Source organism: Haliaeetus leucocephalus, unplaced genomic scaffold (assembly GCF_000737465.1).
Source record: "Haliaeetus leucocephalus isolate CR32 unplaced genomic scaffold, Haliaeetus_leucocephalus-4.0 Scaffold195, whole genome shotgun sequence".
NCBI lineage: Eukaryota > Metazoa > Chordata > Aves > Accipitriformes > Accipitridae > Haliaeetus > Haliaeetus leucocephalus.
Genome location: NW_010972631.1, coordinates 6,736,212 through 6,758,175, shown reverse-complemented (window position 1 = coordinate 6,758,175; position 21,964 = coordinate 6,736,212). Strand labels below are relative to the sequence as shown.

Sequence of the window (21,964 nt, the reverse complement as noted above, 5' to 3'; positions counted from 1 at the left end):
TTCTTGCTCCTCTTCCCTGTTGCCCTTTTCATTAAACTGGAAGAAATTCTTATTCTGGAGACCCCTATTGCTTTGTCAGATTTGGCTGAAATTGGTTGATGTGTTCAATGTTATTCATCAACAAAGGACAGATGGAGGGATGGATGAACAGACACTTCATCTTACAAGCCTTCTTTTCACAAAAGGTCAGGCTCAAAGGCAGCCTTTGGAAGAGGGACCAGAATCCGGGGGGTCTCCCTCCTCCTCATTCAATATTCTGACCACTCAACCACCCTCTTGTTTCTGCTCAGTGAATACTGAAGCCCTCCATGCAGAACAGCACAGCCTTTACAGGAGGGAATGAGAATACCACCTTCTTCCCCCTCAGCTGTTGGTGCCATTGGTGAACCTGGCTGGAGCTGATGTGGGTTTGAGTCTCCTCAGATACCGGTGAGAAGGGGGGACTCGTCTCCTACTGTTGAAGAAAGGTTTCACTCAAAGGTTTTTAAAACAAGCAGCACTACCCCTACATTTGTGTGGTATTTGATCTGCTAAGAGGCATTCATGATTCCACAGTCACTTTAAAACAGCCGCTGGTTTCCTACGCCTGCCTTCTTTCTTTTTCTGCCCCGAGAGCCTGGAACTAAGCTATGTTAAAGCTAGCCTTTCTGCTTTTTGCCAGATTCCTTTTAGTTCAGATCAGTTCCCCAGTTAAGTTCAAACAAACCCTTGTGCCAGCTCAAGGGACAACCACATGGAAGCGAGTACTTTCTTGGCTGGAGGTGACAAAGACAGGACTACAGCTTTTCACTCCAGTGTGGGGTTACATCCAGACTTTAAGTGACCATGAAATTGTGGCTTGACTTAAAGCCCTGAGAAGAAATACAAGAATACCTCGATTATGGATCTTGATTAGGTTCAGAGGCTGCTGTGCTAGCTAAGTCACAACTGAAACACTGACTAGACCAGGGCAGTGGAAGAACTTCAGGAAGATCTTCAGGATGCCTCTGGGGCTTAGGCACCGTCTTTAGACTTGGTTGTCTAAATTGCCTTCTGGAGCTGACCTACTGAACAGAGGACCTTACTGTAGTCACTAAACATAACTGTCTTCAGAGTCAGAGGAAATTCCAATATAACACAGTCACACGTCAACTTTTAAGACTTCTGAACTACAGGCTTTCTTTTTTCTTCATCTTACCCTTCTTCTACCTTTAAGAAACAAGAACCGCGGGTCAGTTAAAACAGATGTTAAAAATGATTAGTACAACTAAATACCTATTTTTAGCTAACGGTTAAACCAGTTGCCTGATTCCAACTCTTTAGGCTTCTGCTGTGGAGCAACAGTTCCTTTCTGTTGTGTTGCTCCTGGGAAAAATAACATGACCCTTGGTCTGACCTGTCTGGAATTTCTGGAGTCCGTCTCATGAAATCCTACTGACTACAAGAGTAATCCCCGGCTTGTGCCTGCAGTTCTCGTTCAGTTGCGCTAATTTGTGTGTCCTGGATTTCAGGTACGGTAAGGCTGGCTTGTTTCTCCAGGTGAATTAGTTTCTTAGATCTCAAACAAAACAAACAAATTTTCAACCACAGGCACACATCGAGTATTGCCTTGGGTATAGCAACAGTTAACTAAGGAACTAAGTTTCTTTGAAACAAGGATCTGAAAAGGAAGGCTTAAGGCAGCTGTAGTTCATCACTGTATCAAGCCACATTAGCTTGGGGCTCATGTTTGCAATATTATTTAAATGACTGTTTTGACCTGAAGACTTGCTTCAGTGCCAGTATTTAGAGTGAATATCCAGCAAAAAGCTCTTAATAATGTGTTTTCTTCAAACATCTGTTGAAAAGTCTATGATACAGTACGAACAGTAAGATCTCGGCAACAATTTATTGACAAATCAAGGCTTTTAAGTGATAACAATTAGTTGAGAGGATATGATGTATTTCTGGCATAGTAACTCACATTGCTGGCTAATTCGAGTTTCCAAGTTTTATCTGAAATACTGGGAATTGAGTGTTATGAAAAATGCTCCTAATATGAATCTGATTTTCAGATGTCATAGGAACCAGAATCTTAAAATTAACAGGTATTGCAGGTGTTACATGTGTAAAAATTGAAACCTACTTCTTTTCTGATGCAGCAGCAGCTTTTACACCACAGACAAAATGCCCTTCATGTGAATAATAAAATGCCAGCTTTACGCTGGGATAATGGCCATATCTGGATCTTAAATTGGAGAGCAATGCAAAGTGCAGACTGAAGACTAAACATTGCTTGCACCGACTATAATTTTGTTGACCTTCTGTGGCAGATTCTTCCATCAAACCTCTTCTCCCAGACAGAAAGCCATTTAATATTTCACCCACTGGTGCATTTTCTTTTCTGTGAATTGTATTTATTATTTATTGGTGGTCTTCCTGCCTCGCTTTCTGAAAGCTATTCCTAATCACTGGGTCCTTTACAGCTTGCTGAGGTGGTTGAGGTATTATAAAAGCTTTAAAACCCTCATTTATCAGTCTGCTCGACTCCATTTCTTTTCGTTGTGACTTTCTTCTGTGGAAATTGATCACTTAATAGAGACACCCTTTAATAACTTTACTGTTATTAAATAAACAATCATAACAATCATTGGCATCCACACCATTTCCATGCTGGCACAATTCCGTAAAACATGCTTAAAAATGCAAACATATAAAGGAGGAAATCACAAAGAGGGAGAGAAAAACGATGAATTGCCATGGTATTGTGAGGCAGTCTGTATTTAAGAGAAAATATTTCAAACAACTGAGAACTGAGAGTAACTGCCATACCAAACCCTATCTCTTTCACTGTCTGTACCTGAGCCGTGCCTTTAAATAGCAATTTCTGCCACCAGCAGTCTGTGCTGTCTTCCCCTCTAAGACGTAAGGATGCTTGGCAACTAAGGTTTAAATATAGCACAAGTTCATCCAAACAGGAACACTGAAAACCTAGTGAAAGCAATGGAGTGACTTGCTTCAGAGCCTTTAGTGGTCTTTGGAGCAGGCACAGATGCGGACTATATCGATTTTAGCCAGACCAATGTTTCTCAAGCTTTTTCTAAAGACTAGACACCTTTTGGCTCCCTTGCCTTCATCTGACCCCTGAGCTGGCAGTACGTAAGTAAGCTGGCAGTGTGTGTACGTCAGGGACCTGGTTGTAAGCACTGTCTACAAGTGTTAAGCCCCTCTGGAAGAAATAAGCTTAGCACTGCTGCTGCTGAACACTGTGCAACCTCCCTACCCCCTTGAAATTTGTACCTGCCTTGAGAAAGCAGCTCACCACTGAAAAACGCTGATTTGGATGGGAGAATCCTAGAGAGAAGACTGGTCACATGGTGCCCATCCTTCCTCTCTTCCCGTCCCTCCCTCCCGCAGCTGAGTTACTAGCTTTCATTCCTGGCATTGCTTCCCTAGGCATCGCGGCATCTCGATAATGTGATCACAGGCAGGAAGAAAAGTGCCCCGTGCAGTAGTGAAGGTGGAAAGTGATCTGTTAAGGTGGAAGACAATCTAGTAAAAGTGACCAAATTTCCTTTGATCTATTAAAAAGTGACCAAATCTATCATTAAGAATTCCTGAACTACATTAATAAGCTAGTGCAGTTGCCCCATTCTCACTTCCTAGGCTGAAGATCTTCCTGGCGTACAACTGCCTTTTTGATGGCTTTTTTTTTTCTTTTTTAAACTGCAGTAAGAAGACAAAAGGATGTTGTTACTTAAGTAGTCAGTGCACACACTTATTAGTTTGTTTAAGTGACAGCTGCAGGACTTCATTAGTACGGGCAAACGTGAGCAACTACACAGACAGGGGGCTGACTCCCATGGTAGCAGAAAACCTGCAGAACATACCCCCTGAGCCACCGCCATCAGCCCTGACCCCCGCCCAGGGAGGCAGAGCTGCTGGCTGAAGATTTCTTCAGTTCTATTTTCATAGACTGAGTCTCGGCACGAGGCTCGAATTTTGTCACATTTCCTGCTCCTGGGGCTGTCACTACTGGCTTTCCTGCTTTCATACCTTTTGACACAGGAATGCGGGTGGGTGTAGGTCTCGGAGATGACCCATCCTGTCCTGTCTGCAAAAGAGAGAGAGAGAGAGAAAGGACATGAACGGAGGACTTTTTCTTCTCGTATATGCTCATCTTATAGTTTTCATCGGTTCTTCATTTACCTCTCAAGCAACAATGTCCCAAATCATGCCTCTTAGCAAATTAATGTTCACATTTGGAACCTGGCCATAGCACATACTGCTAGAGTAGGGCCAAAGGTACAGTTGGGGTCAAACGAGTGTCCCAGAGCTGAGGTCCGGTGTTTCGGACCAAGACATCATCGGGATGGGAATCCCTGCAAAACTCCGATTCCACAGCACGACACAGTGCAGTACGGCTTTCGAGGCTACCGAAATGCTAGCTTAGCTGTCAGACAGGTACAATATTAGCATCTTGCACAGACTAGCATGGGCTCTCAGAACCGTATAGCCGTGTAACTGCCGTATTTTCAGAGCTGGGGCAAGATTTCTCAGCATTATAGATAAAATTGAACTTTGCTTCCCAAAGTATGCTGGGGCCATGGCTGGCACCACTTATTTCTGTACCGGGAAGCGTAAGGGACTGGGGGAGAGAGACAGAGCATTGGATTTCCTTCTCCTGTGGCTGTGGGAGGAGGGATGTGGGAGAGGGCTCTCCCCCTCCGAGCCCTAGCCACAGCTTGATGAACTCTGGTGAGGGTGAAGCAGGGAGCCCAGATTTCCAGGGATACCTCAAGGCGGTGCAGACACGGTCATTTTACTATCCCTGCCAGTCTGCTGCCCTGGACAACAGCCTACGAAGCACACTTAGCCTCAAGTTTGAGGACTTTAGAATAAAATAAAAAAAAATGGCCTAAGTGGTTGAGGACCCACGCATGGGGCTGGCAGACCCAGCACGGCTCCTACCAGGCCTCTGTGCCCTTCTGGAGCACCAGCTGGAGGCCAGGCCAGCTATCCTATAGCTTGGGAAATGCAATCAGTACATATGTTTAGGCAACTGAATCCCACTGTGTAAATGCACAAGGAGCATTTGGATAGGAGAAAAAGATTCAAAAGGGCCAGCTGCTATTTTCTGTCTCCACTGGCCAGATAATGTGGCATGTACTCCGCAAAGCCAAAACTGGAAGCTATCCCTTATGGACCACAACCTAAAGAAAATACTTATAACCATGACAATTCTGAAAGGAAAATGTGTTTTATCTTCTGCAGTGTACAATACAGACACAAACATTAACGGTGACAACTTCAGTGTCTCAGCTGAATTTCATATGTGGCTTTTTTCTGTTCAGATAATGAATGAAGACTTTGAGCTCACAAAAGAGAACACTTCTCAGAAGGTCCTGGAATCCTAGCTAGACGCATCTGCTAAATCACTAAATTCTGCAACTTACGACATGTAAGCAAAATAAAACTAAACTGCTGAAATAGATTGGATTAGTAGGTCGCATCAACTGCAACATGTATTTGCACATTTACTTAAAAATGCTCTTAAAAAATGCTCCACAAAGGAGCATTTTTCTCTCTCGAAGGATTTCCAGCCAGTAGCATCAGAGCCTTCTGTCTGCATCCTGAGTATTCAAAGCAAAACCATTCCTTAATCTTCTAAGAACAGTTCAAAACCCCATGTGTACACAAAAAAAATCACAATTGGAAAACTTGAATGCTGTCTGCCTGGCAGGAAGGAAGCCATTTTCAATAACTAAAAGCAACATTTACAATGGCAGTCTAAAGGCTAATATGGAACTCACATGTAGATGTCAAAACAAGTTAGGCCCATACAATTCCGTAGGGCAAAACATGCAAATGCATTCCATCAGCCTTGGAAAATATGTCAACATCCCAGGGAACCCAAATGACAAACATCTTGTACTCCCTGAAAGAGCTCCACAGTGTGTAAACATGAGGCAATCAAATGAAGTAGCTGGAATCTCAGGCATTTCTTCAGCTTTATTCACATGTAAATTATTAACTAAGGATTTGGGCGCTTTCAAGTTACGCATTTCAAGCCTAAATCACTCAAAAGCACTTTGAAAAGAACTCTAACTTGCTTTAAATTTCTTAGTTGCCTTCCTTACAGCATACTAACGTGTTGATCATATGGAAGCTAACGCCTGCTTCACACGCAGCTGAGAAAGCGGTTTGTGTTTGCTAAGTGAAATGGCACAAAGGTGCCTCTTCAGCAAGCAGTCCCCTTCGGGGAGAGTGCCAGGGTACGCAGCAGAGGACGCGTCCCTAGTGTCTGTGGCAGAGAACCCACACGACCGTCTGTCTCTTGGTCACTCGTCCAAGAACCAAGTTCTAAGCAGTTCCCTCCAGCCCCGTTTGTCTGCAGGCTGCTGTCTTCTGGTCGATACAGAAACACGGCTCCAACCAGAAAGCCAACTTGTAGGCAGCCGGCACGGAGCGCCCGAGACGCGGCCCCGCGGGACGCACGCAGAGTGACGCTGGCTGGCTCTGAGCTGGCAGGACGTGGTGCTGGAACAGCACAGGGGGCCAAGCAAGGTTAATAAATACATTACTGAGAGTGAGATAAATACATGCAGCTGCTAAGCTGGTTAGGTTGATAATCAGCACTCACTGCAGACACTGGCAGGTATATTAAGCTGTAAGGTTGGACGGTCCCATTAAAGGAAGAAAAGCAATCTGCATGTACAGAACATTTAGCATGTTTTAGTGGTTTATAAAAGATCCCGCTTAGTGCATTTTATTGACACACAAAAAGTGTGCTTTCACACACACATTTACTTTTGGAATATTTTAATAACAAAGGTGCTTTTTCAGCACTTGTTCCCAATCAGATCAGGGACCAGCTTGCCCTGGACAGAAACGGTTCGGTTCAGTGGCTGACACAGATATCTAGTGCAATTTGAGATGCCCTGGGCTACTCAAGCTGTCTGCGCAGGGCTGGTAGATAAGACAGAGGACCCAAAGAGACCTGCAACCTCTGATAAAGCAGCTGGAAGTTAGGTAGGCTACTTGACAGCACTTAAAATGACACTGAAGAAGTGTGTTTAGGCTGAAATTCTGAAAGGGTGGGACTTGAGATCTAGTCAATACAGTCAGTGGAGCCCAGTGGGCAATTCAGTTCACACTGAAGCTAGCGGAGTCTCCGCTGAATCACCCTCCAGTCTCCATGGAGCCAGCACACAGGGCTCAGTGCTGGCAACGGGACTGATGACTAGGGGCTGACTCAGTTGCCGGCACCGAGGCACCCTGTGCCATCTGAGGTATCCCGTCAGCTTCTGCTGCAGAAAGGTACAGGTCCATGTTATATGTACCAGCCTCACGCACGTGTCTCAACTGCCACAGGGTATGCAGAGAGCACCGTGCACCTCTGTAGGGGCAAGTGAGCTGACCCCTGGATCCCTAGTAACTCCAACAGAAGCTTAGAGCGTACATGGGACACCTACAAAGAGCTGAATTTAGATGCCGACCTCAAACTAAATGCTGCCCAAATGAAAGTAGCCTTATAGCTGCTTTAACGTGTGCCCAGCTAGCTCTGGCACCCACCAGCCTTTCAGCTGTGCCTTGCTGCCTCCGTCACAGGACGCTCTGCATGGTTGGTGCCGTGCCACTCACTACGCTGGCTCTGCTGCAGTGGGGATTCCCTCTGCTCCCTGCAGATTTGAATGTCACCGGATTTGCTCTGTACCCTGGCAGCATGAACAGCTGGCGCTGGATGCCAGGCTTGCAGGAGGTGGGGAGCATAGGGGTGAAGGGATTAATAGGACTGACACCCATCCTGGTAGCCACAGAAGGTCCAAATTCACAGCAATCCTACAGCCAAATGTGAGGCCTAAATCAAAAAAAACAGGATATAGGCACCACAGTTGGTTTTTTTCCCCAAGAATATTTGTTTTTATTCTGTGGGTTTTTTACTGTAAACTGTATGAACTGTCCTGGGAACAGGGACTTGGGCTAATGTGCTAAGGCAAGACTAACAACCAGGCTACAGTTTCAGGATCATTTTGGTCTGCATATCCTCTGCTCTCATAGTCTTGAATTTTTTGGCTGTGCTGTGGTCCATCTGTAATAAAAAATTATCTGCTAGGTCTGCTAGGGTAGTCCAAGTATTTTCCTGGGAGTGGGTTTAACTCTAAGCAAGCTAAGGAGGACCAAACCCCATTTTTTCCACTTCTGTGGTAATGACCCAAAGCTGTAGGCTATCATATAAAAGGCAGTTACCAGCTTAGGGTTTGGTTCTTTTTTTTTTTTTTTTTTTAATCAAAGTGGCAATGGTTCTGTTAAATGCTGAATTCAGTCCAGCTAGTCAAACAGTCTCCATCACATCAGCTCCTGCTGTGTAGGCTCCTGTGAGACTGGACTATGCCAGGTGGCAGCGCTGGTGTGACAAAGCCAGCTGCTCGGCAGCTGTGCAGCAGGCAGAACATGAAGTACCTCCAAAACATTTGGGTCCAGAGATTTCAGGTGCCAGTGGAGACACAGTCACTGACTGGCGCCTTTTTTGGTTCATCTCTCTGGTTAAATGCTCAAAAATTTCCCAAGTTCTCCTTCAGGTGCCCGTGTCTTTCTCTGGATCAGGGTCTCTCATTTTATCTAAATCGGAACTGCTGCAGACTCAGAAGAGGGCTTCAATCAGGGGAATATAAATCTCTGGCTACTCTAGAGTGTATGTATGTCAGTATAAATCAACACAACCATAACACCCCTTAATCCATGGATTCGTGGGTTTCAAAAATCATGATGGTCCATCATGAAACCACAGACTCTGGTTTTGGACTCACATATGCAGACACACACCACAGTTCAGGCTGAACCTTTAAAAATGCCGTGTGTGCACCTTAAAATTAACTTCACCTGCAGTACTGAAGATAACTCTATAAATTCAAACTGGAAGAAAAGTTAAATGTTCTCCAATATGAAAACAGTAACTGCAAATTTGTTATAGCAACAGATGAGAGTTAGGAACCTCAGAATTATTTTCCCCTTTGTAGCTTGGCACTGCATTAGTACACTGTACAAAGCATCTTGTATGAGGAGAGTTAAGAAAAAAAATTAAAACCAGTGAGCTACGAAAGCAGCTGTGTTATCAGTTTGATTTTATGAACTTAACCCCTCAAAATTATATCGATGTTGGTTTCTTCCAGGTTTACGGAGTAAATGATCACAACTTGGTTTTTTCTGACTGGTGTATTCAAATGTGTTCGTAGGCATTTGCAAAACAGATGGTGGATATACAACTTCTATTTTTTTTCCAGGGGGTTAGGGAGGATAAGGCACGTTTGGGCTTGTTCGAAGTTCCCTGCTCATCTGACCAGGGACCTTAAAAAACAAAGGGAAGCATAAGATGAAGTAAATCTTATGGTTGAACTATTTTCCTTACATTCCAAATCAGGGAGGATGAAGTGAAGAAAGAAGCCACTTTTTAACCAGATGAAAACAAAACAAAAAATTTCGTCTGCCACGGTTCAGTGCATCATCACAGTAGAGAAAGACATCTAGTAAAAAAGAATGAGGAACTCTTAAAAAAAAAAGCTTCCAAGCTTCTGAGAGACAAAGGAGCTTGTAAATTAATTAATTCAAGACTTTTTAAAAAATGAACAGTTGCCTCTAGTATGTAGGAAAACACTGTACAGTAAAGTATCTACAATATATTATATTTGTGGGGGCAGAGAGAGCGAGCACATGTGCAATCCCAAATAGATCTGTATGACAAATGCAAGTTTTCTTAAGTCAGAGGGCTTAAATGGGAATGGCAGCCTCTCTCCAAAAGTGTGGAAGTGTATCTTAAATACACTTTGACATTTCAGCTTGGAAAGAGATGGCTGAAGAGGCATGTTGTAGGGGTCTGCAGACTCCTGAGCAGCATGGAGAAATGAACAGGGGATGACTATTCAGTATTTGTCAAGATACAAGAAAGAGGCTGTAACCAATGAAGGTATTGCATAAAAGGTATCAAACAAAAGAGCATTTTTCCCAGAGCCCGCAAGTGAATTCACTGCCCCCTGATGTTGTGGAAACAACAGTATAAATGAGTTCAAAAAGCAATTAGAAGAATAAATAGAAGAAAACTCCGCCACGGTCTATTAAACACAAAGATGTGGCTACAGGCCCTGGTTCAGAAAGAAATACCCACCTATTGCCAAAAACTGGGAACAGACGCTGAGGGAAACATTACTGTGTGTTTACCCACTTAAAATAATCTTCCCCTAAGCATCTGCTGCAGGCTCTGTCTAGCTAAATAAGCTTTTGGACTAATACAGTACTGCTGGTTTTCTATTTTGGTTAAATTCTTCTTTCCAGGGTATTTCCAACTAAAGCAATGCAAAACCATGTCCAATAATAAACCTGGGGGGAGGACTATCAATAAATATTGTCCACTATGTTTAAAGACAGAGGCAAGAGACTGATTTAAGTAAGAAAAAGAAGCTGGGGTACCACCACAGAGGCACAGAGAGAAAGCAGCAAAAAATATGTTAGAGGAAGCACTATTGTAACACAGCACTTACAGAAGTTGAGAATTTCAGAGGAACAGAAAGAGCTTTACTACTCACTGGCTGAAAGAGGCTTGGAGCTGTAAGCAGTGATACCATGTCTACCTATTTATTCCTTTGGAGGTCAGTATTATAGCAGATATTAATTGAATTATAACTATAATGGGATTATATCACAGAAATACTAGCCTGCGTGATCAGACTCTAAAGACCTGCCAGCTGGGCCAAAAATCATTATGAGTTATTTTCAGAAGTCAGAAATTGCACTCACCAAAACCAAAAATAGTTTCCCGCTCTGTCATCTCCATCATTCTTTGTCCCTCTCAGTCTCTAACTTGCAATTTTACAGGATTGTCATTACCAAATTAACTTTAAAGGAACTTTGAAGGGACCTCCTTTGAAAGTTACTCCTTTGGGAGATAATGCCAAAAGTACACCAGCATCCAACACTGGTACAAAAATATATGAATCAGGTGAATTCTGATTTTATAGTTAAGCTTGTATCTGAAACAAATATAGGGAAGTCAAGAGTTCCTCCTCACCCCACTCATTTTCCCTGCTGGTGTCTCAAACCCAAACCATGGTTGCCCTTCTCCTTACCATGAAGACTACATCATGAGACTACACTGCTTACCACTGACTGTGTTCCTCGGGTGGAAGACGTTGTAACAGGCGTTATAGTGATAGTACTTGTCACCTTGCTTGCTGCCGGTCGTGAGGACAGGTTGTTCCGGGGCGATCGAAGGACGGTACCCGTCACAACTTCTTTCTCTGCTGCTATGTTCACTGGTCTGACTGTTATCACAGGACTTGCACCATCGGGTGCAGCACTGGGAGAGCGTTTAAACTGGGAACCCAAGTGGATGTGGATCTTGTTGTCTTCTGTCGTAATAATGTTGGCGTTGGCATTGTACTTGCGGATTGGAGTGGGGACTGTTTGTTTTTCTGGTGTTACTTTGAAGACGGCCCTTCCCATGGTCATATCTTGTGATTGCGGAGAGACAGAGATTTCTGCCGGTGCTGCAGATGTTGATACTGTCATAATCTGAATTGGCGATGTAGGTCTGTCAGCGAAGGGTGCTCTCCCTCCCTCTGGGGACTTTTCCCTGGAGAATGTTGTTATAGTGACTGGAGACATAGAACGATCCGGGCCCATGGGGCTTTCACTGCCTTTTCCCTTTTGTGGCATAACGTTTGGAGAAGGAATGATGGTTATTCGTGGCTTCTGATTTCCCAAAGTAGGAATGACAGTGGTACTTGAAAAAAATTCCTCTGAGGTTGGACTGGTTATCTCCAAAGTAGCTGTGCTGTTCTCGTGGTCTGGTGTCACCCGAATATGAAGAGGTTGACCCTGTTTTGGTGAAAGGACAACCTCCCCGGGATGCGCTGGACTACCATGGGTTCGGGCTCCTTTATCAGGAGTTGCCTGAGCCCCAGTTTCCCTCTTTCTCATCCATGGTATCCAAGATTTCCTCATTGCAAGTTCATTCGCTGCTGGAGGATATCTCTCAAGCACTGAAGAACGCTCCATGGGTTTTTTCAGACCTACCTGTCGCAGATTGCTCATGATGTGATTCTCCTCCTGGAAGGATTTCCTTATAAACACTGCTGGAGTTTCTTCTTCTGCTGCTTCGCTACTTACAGCATCTGTTTGCACGCCGGTGGACGTCACGGGAACATCGACCATTCTTCGTCCATTTATGCTGGGCCTCAGAGCACGGCTGTAACGCTTAGAAAGCTCCAGCTCTCTTGTTAGGTTCAGAACTTCCTGCCCCATGCTCTTGTTTTTGTTTTCTTCTTCCATAAACCTTTGCTGCAGAACCGAATAATCGACTTGGAGCTGAGAAAGCTGGTCTTCTTTGTTCATCAGCTCATGGATTTTTTCCTTAAGAGCTTGAACTTCTGCTATCAAATCTCTGCTTTTGGCCTCTTCCAGACGAAACCTGTGCCTCAGCTCTGCCTCCTGGCTCACTGCTTCACCTTTTTCTATTGCTTTGGTTTTGGCAATCTGGAGTTTCATCTCCTCCAGCTGTTGAGAAAGAAAGTTAGCTTTATCCTGCTCTGTCCTAAATTTCTGCTCTAGCTGATCATATTCATCTTCTGTCTTCATCAAATCTCCTTCAACCACTTCCAATTGTTTGAGACGTTTCTTCAGTCTTTCAATTTCAATGGTAAGTTCTTTAATCTTGTTGTCCTCATGACAACCATGCTCTGGTCCTTTCCTGGTTCGACCTCTTGTAATTTCTCTTTCTACTTCCTCCATACCATCGATTCTTTTCTTTAACAGATCAACTCTACAGCTTAGTTCAGAGGATTTTTCTTCTTCACTTCTCAGTCTGCCAATTAACTCATCCCTTTCCTTTGTCAAACTAGACACTTTCTCCTCCATTTCGGATTTCAGTTTCAAAAATTTCTTACTTTCTTCTATCAGTTTCTCTGTTACATCCATAACTTTCCCTTGTTCAACTTTAAAATTCTTGTTTAGACCCTCAACCTTTTTTTCCTCCTGTTTTATTTTTTCCATCATATTTTTTCGTTCATCAACCAACATTACAGTAAATGACTTCAGCTTTGTAAGGTCATCTTTTAAGCCTATTTCAGCCTTTTCCAACTTGCTTTCTGATGCCTCAAGGTCTTTCACTCGAGTCTTCACCACTTCCAACTCATTTATCAAATCCTTAGTCAAATTCTTTTCTTTCTCCAAGTTTAAGTGTAGCTGGGTGCATTCAGACTTACTTTTACTGAAAGCCTCTTCCAGCTTCTCTAGTTCTGACATTCTTTTCTGCAATTTCTCCACTTCAAGTTTCAACTCTTTGCTATGATGCTCTTCCTCTTGCAGTTTATTTTTCAGCTCTTTACACTGGGATTCAGTTTTTGTGATCTCTTCATCTTTCCCCTCCATTTCGAGCACACGTTTGCGGAGGTTTTCTACTTCTGCCATTAAGCTAGAGTTCCCACATTCCCCTTTTGCTATTTTATCTCTTAGTTCTTGGAGCTCCTCCTCAGCTTTTTGAAGATTTTTGTTAGTTTCTTCTAGCTCCTCTATTCTGCGAGTCAACCCCACTAGCTTAAGTCTTAGCTGTCTATTATGTGACTCTTGATTAGCCAGTTTAGCAGTCATCTCCTCATGTTCTTGAGAAAATGATGATGTTTTGTGTTCCAGTTCCGCCTCTAACTTCATCAGTTTTTGTCCATCTTCTTTTGTTTTTGTACTAATAATTTTAAGCTTTTCTTCTTCTTCCTTTAATTTTTGGTTTAATTCCTGTATTTTCTGGCTTTGTTGACTAAGTTGTTCAATATGCATTTGTCTTTCATCCACCAGCATGAGTGCAAATGATTTGAGCTTGACTAGTTCTTCTCTTAGTTTATTGAGTCTCTTTGTGTGTTCCTTCTCCTTCCGGGCTTGATAGATCTTCTCCTGCTCAAGAAGTTTCTTCAACCTGAAACAAGTTAGAAGAGATGCATTAAACTAATATATATATATGTGTGTGTGTGTGTGTGTGTGTGTATTTCTCCATTTTCTAAGCCACCTTCATTTTATCATATTTTTTTCATTAATAACCCAGGTAGTCTTTCAAGAAATAACTACCTACTACAGTTATGTTCCCAAACCTAGTATTTTAAATTGCAAAAGTTAACTGAAAACTATATAAAATCATCTAGAAATCTGAAAAGCAGTGAAATTTTATACATGTATAGATAGCAAACACATCAGGTTTTAATTCCTTTACATTTATTTCTCTGTTAGGATGATGTTGGTAAAAGTATATAATATCCCAACAGGACAAGTGTATCTACTCACCAATCCATTTATACCAAACCTGTTTTACAAGGTGGATTCCTCCTTATGTCTTGCACACATAAAAATGTGTAAAATCAGATAAAAAAATGAAAACTAATTGCTATATGCAGCCATACATAAATGGATCAATCCTGGTTATAAATAAACCAGCAGGACAGAAGATTACATTAGCACACAACTGATAACCATCTGGGCATCACAGGCAGAAGAAATTAGCAGGAAGATAAATTTGCCAGCACAGTGACTATTATGTTAAAAAGTTTCTTCTTCCAGGCACATTTCCATTTTCAATAGTAGATTCTGTTGACTGAAAGGGTCAGGCTAATGAAACCTTTGGCTACAGCAAACTCAGCTGGAAAATGCTCTTCTTTATACAGTCTGTAAAGCTGTATTTTCAGACAATATAAAAGCTCGCAATACACAAATTAGCTGTATCCTCAGAAAGATAATGAAGACCTACATTTTCCAGCCTTAGCCATGCAACATTTCAATGGAGAAATTAATAGCAATGTAAGTATTTTATATCTGTGATTTATATTCAGGATATGTTGACATCAGCACAGGAAGTTCCTGCACATGGTGTAAGCACAGATTTATGAGGATGGTGATCCTCAGCTGACAAAAAGGTACAGATAACACAGGGATATATTCCCTACTAATGTAAGAGCCTTATTGTAAAAGCAGCAAATACAACTTAGAAAAGACACAGGTATGCACACTGAATTTCCTGTGAAATGACATGTTTTTCAAACCACTGTCAAAGTACTTGCAACTCCCACATCCCCTGTCAAGACAGGTATGATGACTCAAATCCATTTGCTTTGCTTACCCTATGTCTGAAACTTTTCGACTTCTTTGCAACTGAGACATGCAGTGAAGTGATAATAGCAGAGCAATTTACCACCTGCTAACTAACTTGCAATAACTGGAACATCCGTATCTTAGCAAAGATCGACTTTTAGCAGTATTTTTATCTTAAATGCTGGACTGTAGATGGTAGTGGGTGAAGCACCGATATACATCCCTCTTGCTGACCCAGCAATGAAGTGGCGCAAAGAGCTCCGGGGCACAATGTCGTACAAAAAGGATGTCTCCCGGAGCCCTCACCCAACTCTAAACTCATAACAGCCATATTAACTTGGTCCTCCAGCAACTGTTAATGTTTCACTCCTTGCTCCTCAGGGACCAGAACGAACAGGAACTGGAAAGAAAAGCTATAAGAAAAGAGAAGGAAGTGAGAAAGCAGAACACAGGATGCAGTAGGTAGGGAAGGAGAAGGCTGAAGAATGCATTTGAAAACATGAGTCGGATAGGATGTGGGAGTAAGAGAATAGTAGGAACCAGCGGGAGAGAGAAAAACAAACAAACCTTACAGCCAACCTTGCTGGGTCACAGATTATTCTCAAAAAAATCTCTTTAGTTTTGGCAGCTCTTTGGAAAGGACTGAAAAGGCGTGCTGGTGGATGCCTCATTATGGGTCAAGTTAGAATGTCAAAAGGTAAAAAAAGACCCGCTGCCACTCACAAAGCATGCACTTTTCACACTGAAGAAGGAACTTTATTAGCATGCAATATATTCCCTGGCTGCTCTATCACACTGCTTCATGCGAAAGTTTCTGCCAAGAACTCTCCATCGTCTCCCCCAGGCTACATTTTTAAAGACATAGTGTGCACCCTTCCACAAAGTATTATTTGCCGTGACAGAACAGTGTGCCCTAACCTGGTGGTGCTCTAAATGACCCACCTCCCAAAGTCATGAACTTATATACAAGAATAAGAGATCTTCAAAACAGAGAATGTTTCCAGCCTCCCTTGTCCCACAGGAAAATTTTAAGGTGGCCCCTATAAATTAAAAAAACAGAAGACAGCATTTTGTTTCCTTTCTAACAAAATTGCCACTTGAAAGCCTATCTAGAGATGCTCAGAAAACTGCCTATGCTTTTGAATTCCTTGGCTGTTCATAAAGGGCACGTGTGATTTTCACCCAGCAGTTGCTACAGGTGGTACACACCAGCCAGGCTGCTAAGCAGAGTGCAAAACAATTCACTGGTTCCACGATTACCTGAGAGTCTACTGGGGAATACTGCCGAGAAAGCCACTAAAAAAAACCCAACAAATATCTGTTAAACTACGACAAAGAAACGCCAGGGATGAGACTGAGTAACAGGAGAAGAAAGCACGTTAGCATTGTCACTGCCTTGCTGTACCTAGCCTGGCCCTTCTGGGAAAAGCAAAAAGAAAGCACCGTAACTTGGAGGTGAATTTGCTAACATGTCCGTGCTGAGCAAGGTAGGAAGCACCGTGCAGCATTTTATCCTGCCTCAGCTTTTACACGGTGAAACCAGACAGCCTAAGATTTGACAAGTGAGCTTCCACAGAAGATACTTGACAATACTTGTGTTTTCCATGTTCAGGGAAACTGCTTCTAAAATCTGGTTCTGTGAAAGATGGATGGGAAAACAACATCCAAATCTGTGCAGATGCCGAAGTAATAAACAAAATCTACACCTTTTCAGTGTTTCTTCCAAACACCAAAATAAAGCTGAGTTTCAGCTTGCTCCCGCTTTTCCATCCTTGTACAACTCTCATACCTCAGTGGTTAAACTGGAATTTCAGCAGAACTGCAAGGTGGTGATGTCCGCTCTTGACCCTCACAACTGATTTATTATCAGGCTTCTCATGTGACTGCTGCTGCTGATGTTTGCTAAGTAAGGCAGACCTGCATGGGCTCCGATGCAATGCTAAAAACACGTCAGACTCACAGCATGTGTGTCTTTAATGTGTTATCCAGAGCAACTGCACTCTGGATTGTCAAGAGGTTGAAAGCACCTGCATTCAGGGTCAAAATAAGCAAAAAAAAGAAAAGAAAAACAAACAAACCAAAACCAAATCTTAAATAATGAAATGTGGGGCTAGATACAGCCAAAACGCTGACAAGCCAACAACTTGGTACCGCCAGTCCAGTCCCTATATTTGCTGTCTTGGTTTAGCTTTTTTTTTTCAGAGATGGGGAGAAATATTTGGATACAATTGGATAATCTGCATTCATCAGTAAGATGGCATCCAGAGCACAGCAGGGAAGCAGGCCGACCCGCTCCCGCTCCCTGTGGAGAGGGGGACCCTACCGCCACCTCCTCTGCAGACAGCACTGCTGAGGTGCGTGCAGCACCTCTTCTCCCCACGGGTTACCACACGTATCATCACGTCAGAACACGCAGCCCGCGCCGTTCCCTCAATACATGCTCTTCTGCTGCCACGAGGGTCCAGGTGGTCTCTCCCTCTCCTTGCCATCTGTCCTCCCCACGGTATTTGAAGAACAGGTGCCCTGCAGCTCTCCAGCATTCAAGACGATCACGCTCCCCCTTGCAGGCCATCGGATAAATGAAATAGCAAACCCGTAGGTATGAGTACGTGCAAACTGTTTACTGCCTCAGTTAAAACCAAGGACCTCAGCCCGACGTCGCTCCCTGATTTTGTACCACAGAGGAAGATGCCTGACTGGGGCGGGGGCAGGACGCTGGACTAGAAAAGCTGCCGACGTGACCCCGCGCAGTCCCTGCTGCGTCAGGGAGCCGCGTCTCCTGCATCCCTCCACGGAGCACAGCGTGGGCCGCTCACAGCCATGGCGGGCAGCGCGAGGGAGGCCTGTGGGCAGCCACGCCAGGGAGTTAGGAGCCTGAAAACTTTGAACAGCCCATCACAGCTTGCAGAGTGGGCAGGCGCCGGAGTGGAGGAAGAGCAACTACGGGCTTCGTTTTAACCTCCTTCATCAGTGGTGTGCTGGAAGCAGGCAGCGAGGAGGAAGGTAACCAGCCCCCCCCGTCCTCCTTCCTTTGGGTTCGGTGCTGAAGCGTTTCATTGCACAAGGTCTTTGTGCTTCTCCTTCCCTTCTCCAAGCTTCGGACTGATCATCAGGAGCACGACAGGATGCCGATAGGTGCTGAACCCTATGCCTCCAGAGATGGGGCTTCATTTCTTTTATTATGGTTATATTCCTGTGCTTTGTCCTACCAGTTCTGACTGCCTTGCTCAGGCTGGGGCTAATCACCCCTTCGGGTTTGGATGGCAGTTTTTCCTTAAAGCAAACCTGGCCAATACCATACTTTTTTCTCCCCCCTCAGCTACATGCCAGCTGCCAGAAAGTCCAGTTATCGTGTCAGTGTATTTGTAAGAGACAGTTCTGGGTTACGGCATAGACAGAGTTTGTAAAACAGCACATTGGGTATGTTGGGAAGAGGTGTCCAACACAGGCAGGGCTTTGGTCTGCTGCAAGCGAGTCCCTGAGTTTGCCCTGAAGGGCAGGTGACAGAGGACACGGATGGCTGTATCTCCTCCTTCCGATGAGAAACGCAGGGTGGTTGAAGGGCTGCTTGCTGGAGTCTGCTGGCTAGCCATCAGGGTGGTTTAACATTCTCTTTAAGGCTGATCAATTCATTGAATCAATAAAGCTACAGACCTCGCTTACCCACATACATACATTGTTTTTCCTGTTTTGTTTCTGTGTATGTCAAGTTCAGTCACTGAGATGCAAAGGAGGAACCCCACAATACCATTTTCACAGCGTCTCTTCTCAGACCAGAGCAAGACTTCAACATGAATTACAACTTACAGCTGGAGAATAATGTTTTCGTGTTTTTGAAAGACATTGCAATAGTTTCATACCAGGAAAGCTCCAATGGGCATTTACTGGATTTTAGATGGCATTTATTTTATTTGTAAATAGTAAAAGCAGTAGCAGCAGCAAGACCTTAGCTAAAATAAAGCATTAGTTCTTGTCTACATTTGCAAAAGAAATTACAAATAGAGGTGAGTAGACATTTTCTTGTCTTCTGAAGGATCATAAACTTCATGACTACATTTGAAATACAATAAATGTAGCAAACTGGGAACTATAAAAGCCCTGCTTAGCATGCATAGCTGATAGGAGAAGCTATTCACCAAAGTGGCTTACAACATTTTAAGAAAATACAAAGAAGCTTCAGTTATCAGGGAAAGATGCTCAGTGATTTCCAAAACCCCACCTCTCCCCTCAAAAAAGCATTCACTTCAGAATGTTTCAAACCGAGCATGAAAAAGTGAAAAGCCCCCAAAACATTTATTGAAAGTTATAGTAGTGTTTGCATTGCCCTTTCCATTTATACTTCCATCAAGATGAGAAACCACCACCAATGCTCATGCGACCTTTTCCATCTCTGGCATAGAAGTGGGCACTCACCTACGCGAGGAAATCCTGGCAAGGCAGGGCAAGCCAGAGGATGACCTGAAAGGACACGAGCTGCCCCTGCGGTTTGCGTACGAGTGAACATTTTGGGACTACGTTTCAGCTGCGTTGGCCTGAGTTAGCTCCCTGCTTTGCAGGCTAAGCCAAGCTTCCTAAGGTGTCTCCCAGTGTTTAAAGAAGCACTCACAGGAGGGACTAATGTGGAGGGCAATCTGGAGAGAGGTGGAGAGCTACTTCCCCTGCTATCCAGACAGGGGCAGCAGGTAGAAGGAAGAGGATGGGAAGGAGGGAAGCAGGTAGGGTCTCTGGAGGACCTTTTAACTATGTTCATGCACAGCCTGGAGGTCCACAGAGTTCCTCGTTGCTGCTCTAGGACAAAGCCACGGCAAACGTAATGCTCCTGTGGTACCCTATTTTGCCATTTAAATTCCAAAAAGTTTGTTGCGATGGGATGTAATGACCTCTATCCTATCTTGTGGATGGCCAGTTAGTGGGGGTTAAGAGAAGCACGTCAAGGAGGACTTGGTCACTCTAAGGATGAGCTGACTGATGGCTGATGAAGGCTGCTTCCTCCCTGGGGAGCCAACAGCATTTCTGCCACTTACACAGCAATCCCAAGGAAGCACTGGGAAAGCAAATGCCTTCAGAAGCTCGTCTTTCCACTTCAACCCTAAAGAGTTTGCAACTGCATATGCAGAGTTAGAGAGACTGGACAACTTCCTAGTGGTAGCTAGAAAGCTGCTGCCCATTAAGTGATGTGAGAGGCTGCTCGCTAGAATCCTGGGACAATGAAAACCAGCAAGAGGTGGTTTAACTTAATAAAGGAGTTCCCTCTTCATTTTTTTTTCCTGTTTAATGTACAACAGCTGATTTTGAAGATTATTTTTACAGCCGCTGGGAAATCCTGCACATGTCAGGACTATTTCTCACTGCTTCTGTGTTTGGGGCCAGGCTGAGATACCCAGAGGCTGAATTTCACCGACTCCAAGCACTTACAATTTCAGCTAAAATCAAAGAGAGCCAAAAGGCGGTCAGGCTCTCTAGGAAGCAAAACAATCAGGCCTAACACTGAAGTTGGGCAATTCAAAATTAGGTAACACTTTCAAATCATCAGCTTCAGTCCTTCCCTCACATCCATCTCAACTGAGAGAAGAAAGATGTAAATGAGATCAGACCCCACGGCAAGAAAAAGGATAAAGCACATCTGTGTTACTTTCTCCTTTCTATCCATTAAACTTTAAAGGCAAGGAACAGAGACAAATGTTTGAATGACCTTGCTACAGACTTCCCGAGTTGCTGTTCAGTTTATCACAGGATCAACTCTGAAAACAAATAAAAACTTGTAAAAAAAAAAAAAAGTTATCAGCTCTAGTAACTGTAAAGACAAACTTTTGTGGGTATCTACTATACAAAGTTGAAGTGTAAAAACCTGCCTATTCTTCACTGCTGAATTAACTTTTCAGAAGTGATTGTATCAAATTGTATCAAAAGCAAATTAATATTCTTGCTACTTCAAAACTACATGACAGTTCCCAAATTATACTGAAAGAAAGAAAACATTTTCTTTACTTCGGAGGACACACTGCTTGTCTTCTACAACAGTTTTTCTTCCTCCTTTTGTTTCTAGCACTGATTCTGTAAAAGTTAAAATCCACTTTGCTGAAAGAAGTTCATTTGCGTTGAAACTGTCTCACTTCAGCTGAACAGTGACTAAAGGCAGTATTTTGGAATAAGAACGCTTATTAGACTCAGTGCCCCAGCACCTTTGCAGCACCTTGTTCACCTAAGAAAAGCACCAAAGATCTTTAAGAACACAAAACACGACCAAAACCCGTTCAGGCTACAAAACAGCATTACACCGGGACGGGCACTTTTTTCCAGCCCCCCAGCTAAGAGATCCACATTAATTTCGCAGGTCAGAGGAGGGGAAGGGGGCCGAGCAGAAAGCATGCAAACAGCATCTGTGAGAAAAGGAAGCAGCAGCAGCGCTCAGCTGAGAGATGAATTTCGCCAAACCTGTTTCCGAGCCGCGGTTATCCTTCCCTGACCCCTCGATGCGCCGTCCGGACGACGAAGCCCAACCCTCAGCACAACCCCACCAGGTGCACCTTCCAGGGCTCCGGCCAAACATTAAAAAAAATCAGCTCCGGCTCTCTCCGGCCCCTTAGCGCTGTTCTACCCCGTCCAGCCCGGCCGGAGCCGGAGCCGGAGCGGCGGAACGGGGCTGCGGCGGGCGGGCGTACGGCGGGCATCCCGGTCCCCCCCCGCCGCCCCCGGAGGCAGACCCCGCTCCAGCCTCCCGCCGGCGCCTACGCTTATGCCCAGTCCATTAACTAGTGAAGTGCGCATGTACGAGAACAATTAGCACCGCTCGAATGGAAAATAAATAAATAAGAAAATCCGAACGACCTTACCTTAGAATAAAACTTTTTTTTTTTTTAAATCGTTAAAAAGGAAAATTTTG

General features: G+C 43.9%; 1 protein-coding gene across 1 annotated transcript in view; it reads right to left on the bottom strand.

Moving 5' to 3' along the window:
* FILIP1 (filamin A interacting protein 1) overlaps nucleotides 1-21,964 on the bottom strand; it is a 108,686-nt gene that overhangs the window by 4,376 nt on the left and 82,346 nt on the right. Inside the window, exons 6-7 of the mRNA XM_010565772.1 lie at nucleotides 11,113-13,918; nucleotides 4,015-4,072 (exon numbers count right to left, since the gene is read on the bottom strand). Coding sequence (XP_010564074.1) covers nucleotides 4,015-4,072; nucleotides 11,113-13,918 — 2,864 coding nt within the window. The remainder of the gene's footprint in view (nucleotides 1-4,014; nucleotides 4,073-11,112; nucleotides 13,919-21,964) is intronic.